Raw genomic sequence first — 9,553 nt, 5'->3', positions numbered from 1 at the left:
AAAATGATATTTTTCTAACGTTCTTAAGACTTTTATAGTTGCGGTGGACTGGTGGTTGGATAAAAATCGTCTGTTTTTCCCTATCCCTGTTTTGTTGTGTTTTGCTAGCTGCAGAACACGACACGTGTCCTCCTTTAAATCTGCGGTTGAGATTGTTTTGATTGGTCTGTTGTTACTAAATCCGGTTTAGATCAATGGATGACTCGAACCGTATGGAGTGGAACCGGTTCTGACAAACAACTCATGACCAAGTTTGAATTCAAAATCCCTAAAAACAGAGATTTCTCGATCAAGAGGAAGGAGATCGTTGTTGCAGTCCGGCGATCTCGATACCAAGATTATGGGTTGTGGGTTACTCGCACGATGGATCTCCGTACTCTCGCTGCCCAATCGCTGGACATGAAGGAGCTTAAGAGCTTAAGAGCGCTGGATTTATCAGAAAGAAATCAGAGTAGCAGAAGAAAGATGAATTTCTTGGTTTCCAGTTTACTCCGCAAAAGCAAAACCATTTCTCCTCTTCAGTCTCAAGGGTCAAGACTCTCTCTCTCTCTCTCTCTCTCTCTCCTATTTTTCCGTGGTGTTCTCTTTTGCGTTTCTGCAGTTAGAAGAAGACAGAGGGTGAAGAAGAAGAAGAAGAAAGTGAAGAAGAAGAGAGGAGGAAACGGGTTGGGTTGGAATCTCGGTCTGGTCGNGAAGAAGAAGAAGAAGACAGAGGGTGAAGAAGAAGAAGAAGAAGAGTGAAGAAGAAGAGAGGAGGAAACGGGTTGGGTTGGAATCTTGGTCTGGTCGTGGTGCCGACGGCTAGGAGCGGTAGATCCGCTGCCCAGAAATCCCATGCTTTTTTCTTTTTTTTTTTAAATGCAGCCCAGGTGGAAAGGGAGGATTGAGGAGGGAGAGTGAGTGAGATAGAGGAAGGAAAGGCTCTGGGTAACAGAGGGTGAAGAAGAAGAAGAAGAAGAAGAAGACAGGGTGAAGAAGAAGAAGAAGAGTGACGAAGAAGAGAGGAGGAAACGGGTTGGGTTGGAATCTCGGTCTGGTTCACAACAAAAAAACCCGGTTTTGATAACCTCAACCAATCCTCTTAATCCTGACCGTTGGTGATGCACCATCCACGTGTCGCACTCTGCACCTAGCAAAACATGGAACAACAGACGATTAGCACAACAGACGATTTTTATCCTTGCTGCACGGCATGGAATATGAGAGGCTGCCGCGTGGGATGGAATTACACATTGTGAAGAAGGAGAATACTCCTCTTTATGGTCTATCATAATAGTTATAGAAAAAGGAAAGATGCCTAATCTTGAACCTTAGGTCCTTATGGTATTATCGTTCTACCCCTTGTTAAATAAAAATTTTCATTAATTTGACTGTCTTTATGTACCCTCTCATTGCCCTCCACTCTCCATTAATACAAGAAACCCCAATGGTCCATGACGTTTGAACCACATGATGAGTGATTCTTAGAGAACCACTACCAGAGGTCTTATATACCTTAAAAAATTAATTAAATATCAAATTTGGGATTCCATCTCAACTATATCTTTCACTATATTAAATGTTTTTCGTTGAAATTTTGATGGTTTGATTTAATTAGATTTTATTGCACATTGATTAGTCTTTTTAATTAAAAAGACGTTATTTCTTGTTTTAACATATTGGGAATGAATCAAATAGGATTGAGAAAACATGGGATTTCACTTTCTCTCAACTGTTTTATATCTAATTGGTCCCTCACCAGCCACCTCTTTGGAGAAAAGCTAAATCACTATACAAGCATTCCTCTCTCTATCTCTATCAAGAAAATTTCCATCATTTTTAACATGATATGCAGCATGGTTAGCTTTAGCCGCTAATTTTGACATGTTTCCAATAAAGGTATTATTCCATCCAATTATCCATCATTTTATGTGACATGAATAATTAATGTTGTTTAAAGCATTCTAAACTATTGTTGATCCTATGATATTTCTTTTTTCATATCCACAACTTTGCAACTCAATTCAACCAAGTCTTATATAATAATATCAAAGTCTTACTTGAGTCTTTTTCATGATGCTTCGTACACGTTACATTTTTATTTTATTTTTAAACAAATTGATATGATTATCTCCATATAACATTTTATAGAAAAATGCAAATCTTTACTTTTATTGTATAAATATAATTGAATTGTCTAGTAAAATGTTATCTTTTTGAGCAAGAGGTCACTACTTAGTTGTGTGGTTATTGCATCAGAATTGGGGGGGGGGGCATTGAGAGCTTGTATAAGGGCACTGACATGGATAGATTTTTATTTTATTTTATTTTATTTTTTATTTCATGAGAGGTGGGAAAGTAATTTTGCATACTTGTGTAGGAACCATTGACTAGGAACCTTTTTTTTCTTTTTTCTTATTTATTTTTGAAGGAAAAGATTCTCCAAGTTGCTAGGGGAGAATACAATAGCATTCTCTCTCTCTCTCTCTCTCTCTCTCTCACACACACACACATACACAATGGCTAATCTGCTCCTCTATGTTGCTTGCCCACATAATTCTTTCACTATTCTTATACAGAAGTGTGTGAATGACACAACGCTAGATGTAATTGGGATTTTTTTTGGCAGTTGTAATTTGAACGTGATACATTTATTTAATTACTTTTTATTTTAAATTGAAAATGGTATGTCATTATGTCATTGCCATACATATTTTTTGGTACATACATAAATTGATACTATTACCCTCATTAAAAATGTAATTATGTATTATATTATAAAGGTAAGAAAATAAAATTACAAAAATTATTTGATGCCTAATGGATGTCAATCAAAAAATTCCTTTTGCTAAGAAAAATAAATAAATAAATAAAAAGTCTTCCCACATGTTTAATTAAAAAGAAATTATCATGACGTAGCAGATTCTTATGCACAACTTTCTTATCTCACACATGGACCCCACATTCTTACTACTCCTTAAAACCAATCCCCTAAACGATTCTATTTTCCATATTCTCATTGGTTGAAAGCTGCATTATGTACTTTCCCCTCCAAAAGAAAAGGGAAAATATCCAAAAACAATTCTCATTATAATCCGGCCTCGTTTGCGTGACAGTAAGAAATCCAACACCCGACAATTTTTTAGTCCATTTTGAGTTCCAAGTACAGACTGGCAAGGCCACGCGCGACTGCGCGAGTGGCAATGCCAGGCTGCCGGCACTACTCTAATCACAAAATTAGGATGCTTCCGTAATGTCATGAGTTAATGGTTAGACCATATGTTTAGTATTAATTATTCTTAATAAAAAGGTGAACGGATGAGAGAGACAGATTTTTTTTTTTCTTTTCGTTTTTGATAGAGTAACGTATGAGTGAGAGAGAGAGAGAGAGCGTGGAAGACGTGCAGTTTCAGGCTTGTCAGCTACTGGACGTTTGGTTTGGTTAGGTTTTAGTTTCCTCTACTTTTATTTCCTGTGGGTTGTCTATCATTTTTCTCGTGTCGGGTTCCCCTACTGTGTCCTCTCTCTCTCTCACACACGCAGCTCCTCTTTTATACCTTCTCAGAGCTGCGGGCGTAACGCATTTATTTATATCTCTGGGTCACATTGTGATTTCTTCACTCTTTGTCGCTACAAAGAAGTGGAGGTAACTCAACTTTCTTTGACGGGAAACACGGAAGGATGTCGCAGGAGGCAGTAGCAGCAGCAGCAGCAGAGCTCGATTTCCTCGGATTGGAGAGGGAGACATCTTCCTCCAAATCTCAGCTTCAAAAGCTTCTAGAGCCACAAAGATCTTTTCGAGGTTTCTCTCTCTCTCTCTCTCTCTCTCTCTCTCTCTCGCCACGGATCAGGGATCAGGGATCTCCTTTGTTGTATTAGTATTCACTGCTTCTCCAATCTACCTATTTTACTTCTTGTACGATTTGCTCAACCCCCATTATTCTTTGTTTACAGGTATTCAAGGCGCCATTTCGAGGATAAACCCACAGCTTCTTAAGAATTTGATAGCCTCCGGAACTGCGTCTTCTGAAGGGAAGCGGCAGGAACTTCTGTTCCCCTCGCCGTCCACGACTACATCTGGAAATCAAAGCTTTCTTTCGACTTTACCTGTTCTCAATCCGGTCGCTAGGTAATTTTATTTTTTAGTACTTACTACCGTTCATCAAATAAACAACAATCGATCATTCGAAAGTTTATAAATCTTCTCCTGTTGTCAAAATTTCAGGCCTATTTCTGAAATTCCTCCAGAAAGTGGTCGATTAACCATTTTCTATAATGGAACCGTTTCCGTGTTCGATGTTCCTAGTGACAAGGTCTCCCTTTATGTCTGTACTCTCCATTTTCTTCATTTTTTTAACCTTTCCAACTATGGTTTTAATGAGAAAAAAAAAATCCATTAGAAGCACTCACAAGCCTTTTTTTGCTTTGTTTAGGCTGAGAAAATCATGAAACTTGCTGAAACCGAATCGCCTGATCCGAAACTCAGAGCTTCTTCGAGTACCGAAGCTCGGCTGTTCGATAACCTTGACGGAGGTTAGACTTACTTTCTGCTATTTCAATTTGGAAGATCTATCTGAAAGTTCTGATAGTCTGTACACATTGATGGATACTCTTCAAGACATTTGAGAGATCGCAGTGTAGGTCTAACTGTTCCATTTATGAGCTTCTGATGTTTCCCCCAAAATTGAAAAATCTACGTCGTTCCTGCAGACTTGCCGATCGCTCGAAAGAAGTCACTGAGAAGGTTTCTTGAGAAGCGGAAGGAGCGGTTAGTTCTTGTTTCTTCTTGTTTCTTTTTTTTTTTTTTTTTTGGATCATTGAAAGGCCCACATTAGGAATTTCAGGAACGAACAGAAGGACCACCTAGAAAGTCTTGGGCGGGTTTCTACCTTGAAAACTACTCAAAATTAATGAAAAAGAGTGTAAATCTCACTGAGTCACCGAAAAAACAGGTGAGGTAAACAGTAAACAGTAAACACATAATCTTAGGTAATTTTCACGATTTTTGGGTGTTTGATAATCCTATTTCTTGGATAAGTTTTTGCACATATTGTTGGATGATAACATACTCTTCACTTTTGAGCTTCAAAAATTTCTTTACCTTTGATTTTGAGAAGAATCATCTGCTTCTCACTTTTGGGCTTGTTTATGGGGCCACAAATCCACAATTTGTTTACATGTTTCAATCTTTTCTTTGTAACATAAATTTTCATAATTTCTTATTTATATTTTAAAAAATGGGTGGAACAAAACAAGGTTATCAAACGCTTTTAATCCCATTTGTCCGTTTCTAAGAACAATAAAACACAAAACCGTGTTTTTAAGAAAATTGTCAACAGTACCTTTAACAGTAGCCATCGAAAACAGATCAATTGTTGGTGGATTAGTATTCACATATTCTTTTTGTTTTCATATATATCCTTGTTATCCTTATAACGGTATAGGATAAGACATGTGTTGAATGTTAACACATATGATCAGATAATAATAGTTGATCTTATCTTGTAATCAACCATTCTAACCCGTGCACCTTATACTGTGGGTGGCGTATTTTTTTGTAGAGTCAATAGAGCCCTTATAACTTAAAATCTAACGGTTTAGTGAGAAAACCCTAGAATTAGCTAGATTGGAATGTCCAAAATCATAATTGATCACAGCCGATTTGACTGATCCGATTCCTATTTCTGAAACTGTTGTCCAAATCGAAGGTTGAAATGGGTTCATGCCTTAATAAATACACCAAAGAAATAAATCAGAGATTTTGAAACCAAACCTGATTCTCTGCATCCTGCTTTATTCTTCTTGTTTGATGTTTGATCTCTATTTGTTGTCATTATTTTATTTTTAATCAATTAAATATAAATAAAATAAAATTGAAACCTACCTATCTAACAAGAACCCCAAACTTGAATAAAAAAATGTAAAAAAATTCACAGATATTGGAACAAACCAGCTTCCTGCATCCTGTTTTGAATCGTCTAGTTCAATGTTTGATCTCAGTTGTTAGCCATTATTATTTTATTGTTATAGCCTCTTGTAAGTTATAACAACGACCCTCCTACCTTAATTGAATAAAAAATGTAATAAAATTTCCTCTTCTTCATGATTTTATTTTTATGATTAAAATCACTTCCCCTGCAGATTCCACTTCTTTGAACCTTGGTTTCTCCCCTTTACAAAGAAACAAAAAACCTTGATTTCCTCTGGTTTTTAGGCCCGTTTGGTATTGTTCTAAAAAATGTTTCTGGAGTTTTTTTGTTCTATTGAAATGAAAAAACGGAATCTTCTGTTTGATGCATTTATGGTCTATTTCTGTTTTTTTGAAACAAAAAATGAAAAAACGAAATTGATGGAGTTCTGTCTTCCCAGTTCCGTTTTATTTTACAAAAAAAAAAAAATTCTCGATAAAAATTTAAAATTTTGAAACATCATTTTTTCGTTTAAAAACTGCGTTTTGACACAGAAACTAAAATTTTCGTTTTTGACACTAACAGGCGTTTCTGTTTCAGAAATCATACCAAACAGGCCCACTGTTTTAGTTCTGCCATGTTTTACACGTGTTTTTTTTATGTTTTATTTTCTTTTGGTTTTTGGGAGACGTGTTGGGGACGGGAACATCTGGAAGGGATAATCTTTTGGTCACGTGAGGATTTTCAGTTGTGCTTTCTTACGCGGGGTTGCTTCTCGGAAACTACAACCCCTTTTTTGAGGGGAGTAGTGTGTCTCACTCTCTCGTCTGAAATCTGTTAACTCACTCGCGCTTTCATTCCTCTTTATACTGTCAGACCGAGACTGCAAAAAAAACGTGTTATAATATTCTAGAAGAAAAAATTATAAAGCTGAAAAGAAAATGTAAACAACACGTGAAGTTGACTGGTCTTGACTCATTAATTAATTATTTTGGTATTAGTTAAGCTGAGTGCAAGTTAGATGGAGTAGGTAGGGGGACCGGGGTGAGGGTGGCGGTGGGTAGTGGGAGACGAGAGAGTGGTGGTTATGGTGCTGGCTAAAGTCGGTGGTAGACATGATTAATTATAAAAATAAGAGATTGATTGGGACTTCATATTATATCGAATCGTGTTTATCAGAGTATCGGCCAGCTTTGATATCGTATACGGCATAGAATGAGCCAATACGATGGCCTGCCGATATTGGCACCGATACTGTGAACTAAATTCATACCAGATACTGTGTTTTATAATTCTGATTGGGATTTATTTGCACTATCTATGACACATGGGTTTTTAATTTAGTAACTTAATGTGATGTTTGCAGGTTGACTTCAGTCTCACCTTATGAATCAGTTAGAACCTGTGGTGGTGCCGGTGCCAGTGCCAGTGCCAGTGCCGGTGGAGAAGGCAAGGATCAGTAGCTTCACCTGTAATTCATTTATTAGAATTAAGAGACCAAAGATGATAGATGATAGATTCCTAATCGATATGGTTATTCTAGAAACTAAAACCAAACGCTACAACAGCCGTCATGTATGTTAGCGACAACGTTGCCCCTGGTGGTTTGTTGATGTCCCATGTGAACCGCATCCTCTTGGATGGTGGTTCCCTCGGTTTCCAGTCGTGTGGTTTAGATGCTCTTTATCTGTTAAAAATGTTTTTTTTTTTTAATATATTATTAATAGAATTATTGATTTAATCAGACAAGATTACTCCTATACATGATGTACATAAAGTGGGTCACGTTGATTGGCCATTCTTATTAATCACACAAAAAAAAAAAAAATCCGAGTTTCACTTCCCACATGGAGGAGGAATCTCCTTACTATGGGTATCATCGGATTGGCATGGGAGAGGCGACGATAAGAGTAAGGGGAGTTAAAATCGTCTGGCATGAGGCGGTAAGGTGTATTGAGTGTCCAACCTATGATTGTGAGTCTGGCATTTGATGGCCACTGTTTCTCACCCCTCGTGCAGTCAATTTGGACTCGAATGAGGGCTGTTAATGATGACTAAGGAATTTTAAATAAGATACTGGGTAGGATCGATCCCAAAATGATTTGAATTCGTCTTTAGATCTGAAAACCCAGATGCTACCCAAAATTATTTGAATTCGTCTTTAAATCTGAAAACCCAGTGATTTGATTCCTAGACCTAGAATTGACCGTTTCAGAATGTTCAAAATATCAATCACAAATATAAAATAAGACTAATATTTATAAATGTGTCAAATTTCAATCAAACATATTTGTCAAATAATAAAGCACTCAAAAATTTTAAACTAAAATCAACACCTATCAATATTGTACTAAAACTGTGCGAGAAGTTTACATTTTTCCGCCTCTATGTGTGTATTCTCTCCGCCTATGTGCATGAAAATTTATAATCTCCGCCTTTGTGCGTGTATTATCAACTACAGTTCTGTATGTAATATCGTTCGCCATTGAACGACACTCTTCCATGATGGTGGTTGCCATGAACTATGGTCTGGACAGTGAAGATGGTGAAAATGTCGACAACAACGACGACGACGTTGTTTCTCGAGAGCAGATCTGGGTTGGTATATTTGTTCTCTGTGTCGTCCTCCACCACCACGATATGACCCAGCCACACGCACCCTCCTCAAAGAATCTTTTGGCTAACGCAATCGTAGAGGAGGATTTCACGAGGAAAGTTGTTGGGCAGTATACCCTTCTCAGGCTTTCCGGTTTGATTTCTCTGTGGATTGATTGGCTCAGATTTTCTATAAATTCCTTGGTAGAGGAGAAGATTGGAGTTCTAGCGATCCAAGTAATCAGCGAGCAAATTCTCCTTCTCCTTCTCATCTCCCTGGTGACAGAGATGTGGTTAAGCACCCTCATCCTCAAGGTGGTCAGCCAGCAGATCTCTACCGTCTCTGACGTCGGAGTTGATCAATAGAATAAAGATCCGGTCCTCATTGGTAACCGCTTGTAGGTTAGATGGGATAAGCCCACGTTCGGTTTCATAAGTAATGGCTATTTGTTAGCCGAGTTTGCCGACTAGTCTTATTTGTTTCTACCGCACGTTACCAAAACATGGGCTAAATCACAAATATCTTTGAATGAGGAAAGTAACATCTATGAAGCTTTTGTAACACACCACATGATCTCTCGAGGACTCTCAACCATATCCTATGGATACTTGGCCGCTAAAGGCGTTAGATTTATGGGAATGCCTTCAGTCAATGAAAACAATGCCGACGAGATGGTGGTAAACGTGGATGTTCCCAGACCTAGGTTGCATGCATACTGTGACATTCCTTTTTTTCCTTCAATTGTGACAGATATTGTTCTGGCTTAGGCGTGGATTGCTAAGGAAGTTTGTCTTGCATGTGGCTTAAAACATGAGATGTTTTATGTAGCAGTTGTGCTATCCCACTCCATCAAGCATGTCGCTCTATATCGCGTATTTGGAAAGTCTTATGCACCATTATGCTTCGTTAGCTAGGCTTTCAGTTCCTTGTATAGGGTTATTGATTTTGCTCATTCCCTATCTAGACCGGTCTCGTCCATGACATGTACGACAAGACCATATGTCATTCATTGGTTTCTGAACTCTTCTTTGTTCGAAATCTTATGTTTCACATGTCTTTCTTTTTTCTT

The 9,553-nt window shown here is 37.7% G+C and overlaps 1 protein-coding gene across 3 annotated transcripts; it reads left to right on the top strand.

Annotated features, from left to right (window-relative positions):
• Positions 1-3,403: 3,403 nt before the first annotated feature.
• On the top strand, positions 3,404-7,637 carry LOC122057131 (protein TIFY 9-like). Of its 3 annotated transcripts, XM_042619133.1 has the most exons (7): positions 3,404-3,781; positions 3,934-4,108; positions 4,205-4,304; positions 4,413-4,512; positions 4,690-4,747; positions 4,824-4,931; positions 7,255-7,637. In XM_042619133.1, the coding sequence occupies exons 1-6, from the start codon at positions 3,661-3,663 to the stop codon at positions 4,888-4,890; spliced, it is 621 nt and encodes a 206-aa protein (XP_042475067.1). In that variant the 5' UTR covers positions 3,404-3,660; the 3' UTR covers positions 4,891-4,931; positions 7,255-7,637. The 3 variants fall into 3 exon arrangements, with proteins under 3 accessions (XP_042475067.1, XP_042475065.1, XP_042475066.1); XM_042619131.1 differs by lacking the exon at positions 4,824-4,931 and having other exon boundaries at positions 3,412-3,781; XM_042619132.1 differs by lacking the exon at positions 4,824-4,931 and having other exon boundaries at positions 3,428-3,781; positions 4,205-4,292.
• Positions 7,638-9,553: the final 1,916 nt, after the last annotated feature.

This window comes from Macadamia integrifolia, chromosome 12, assembly GCF_013358625.1.
Source record: "Macadamia integrifolia cultivar HAES 741 chromosome 12, SCU_Mint_v3, whole genome shotgun sequence".
Taxonomy (NCBI): domain Eukaryota; kingdom Viridiplantae; phylum Streptophyta; class Magnoliopsida; order Proteales; family Proteaceae; genus Macadamia; species Macadamia integrifolia.
Note: the sequence above shows the minus strand (reverse complement) of the source record. Positions and strands in the feature narration are given on the sequence as shown.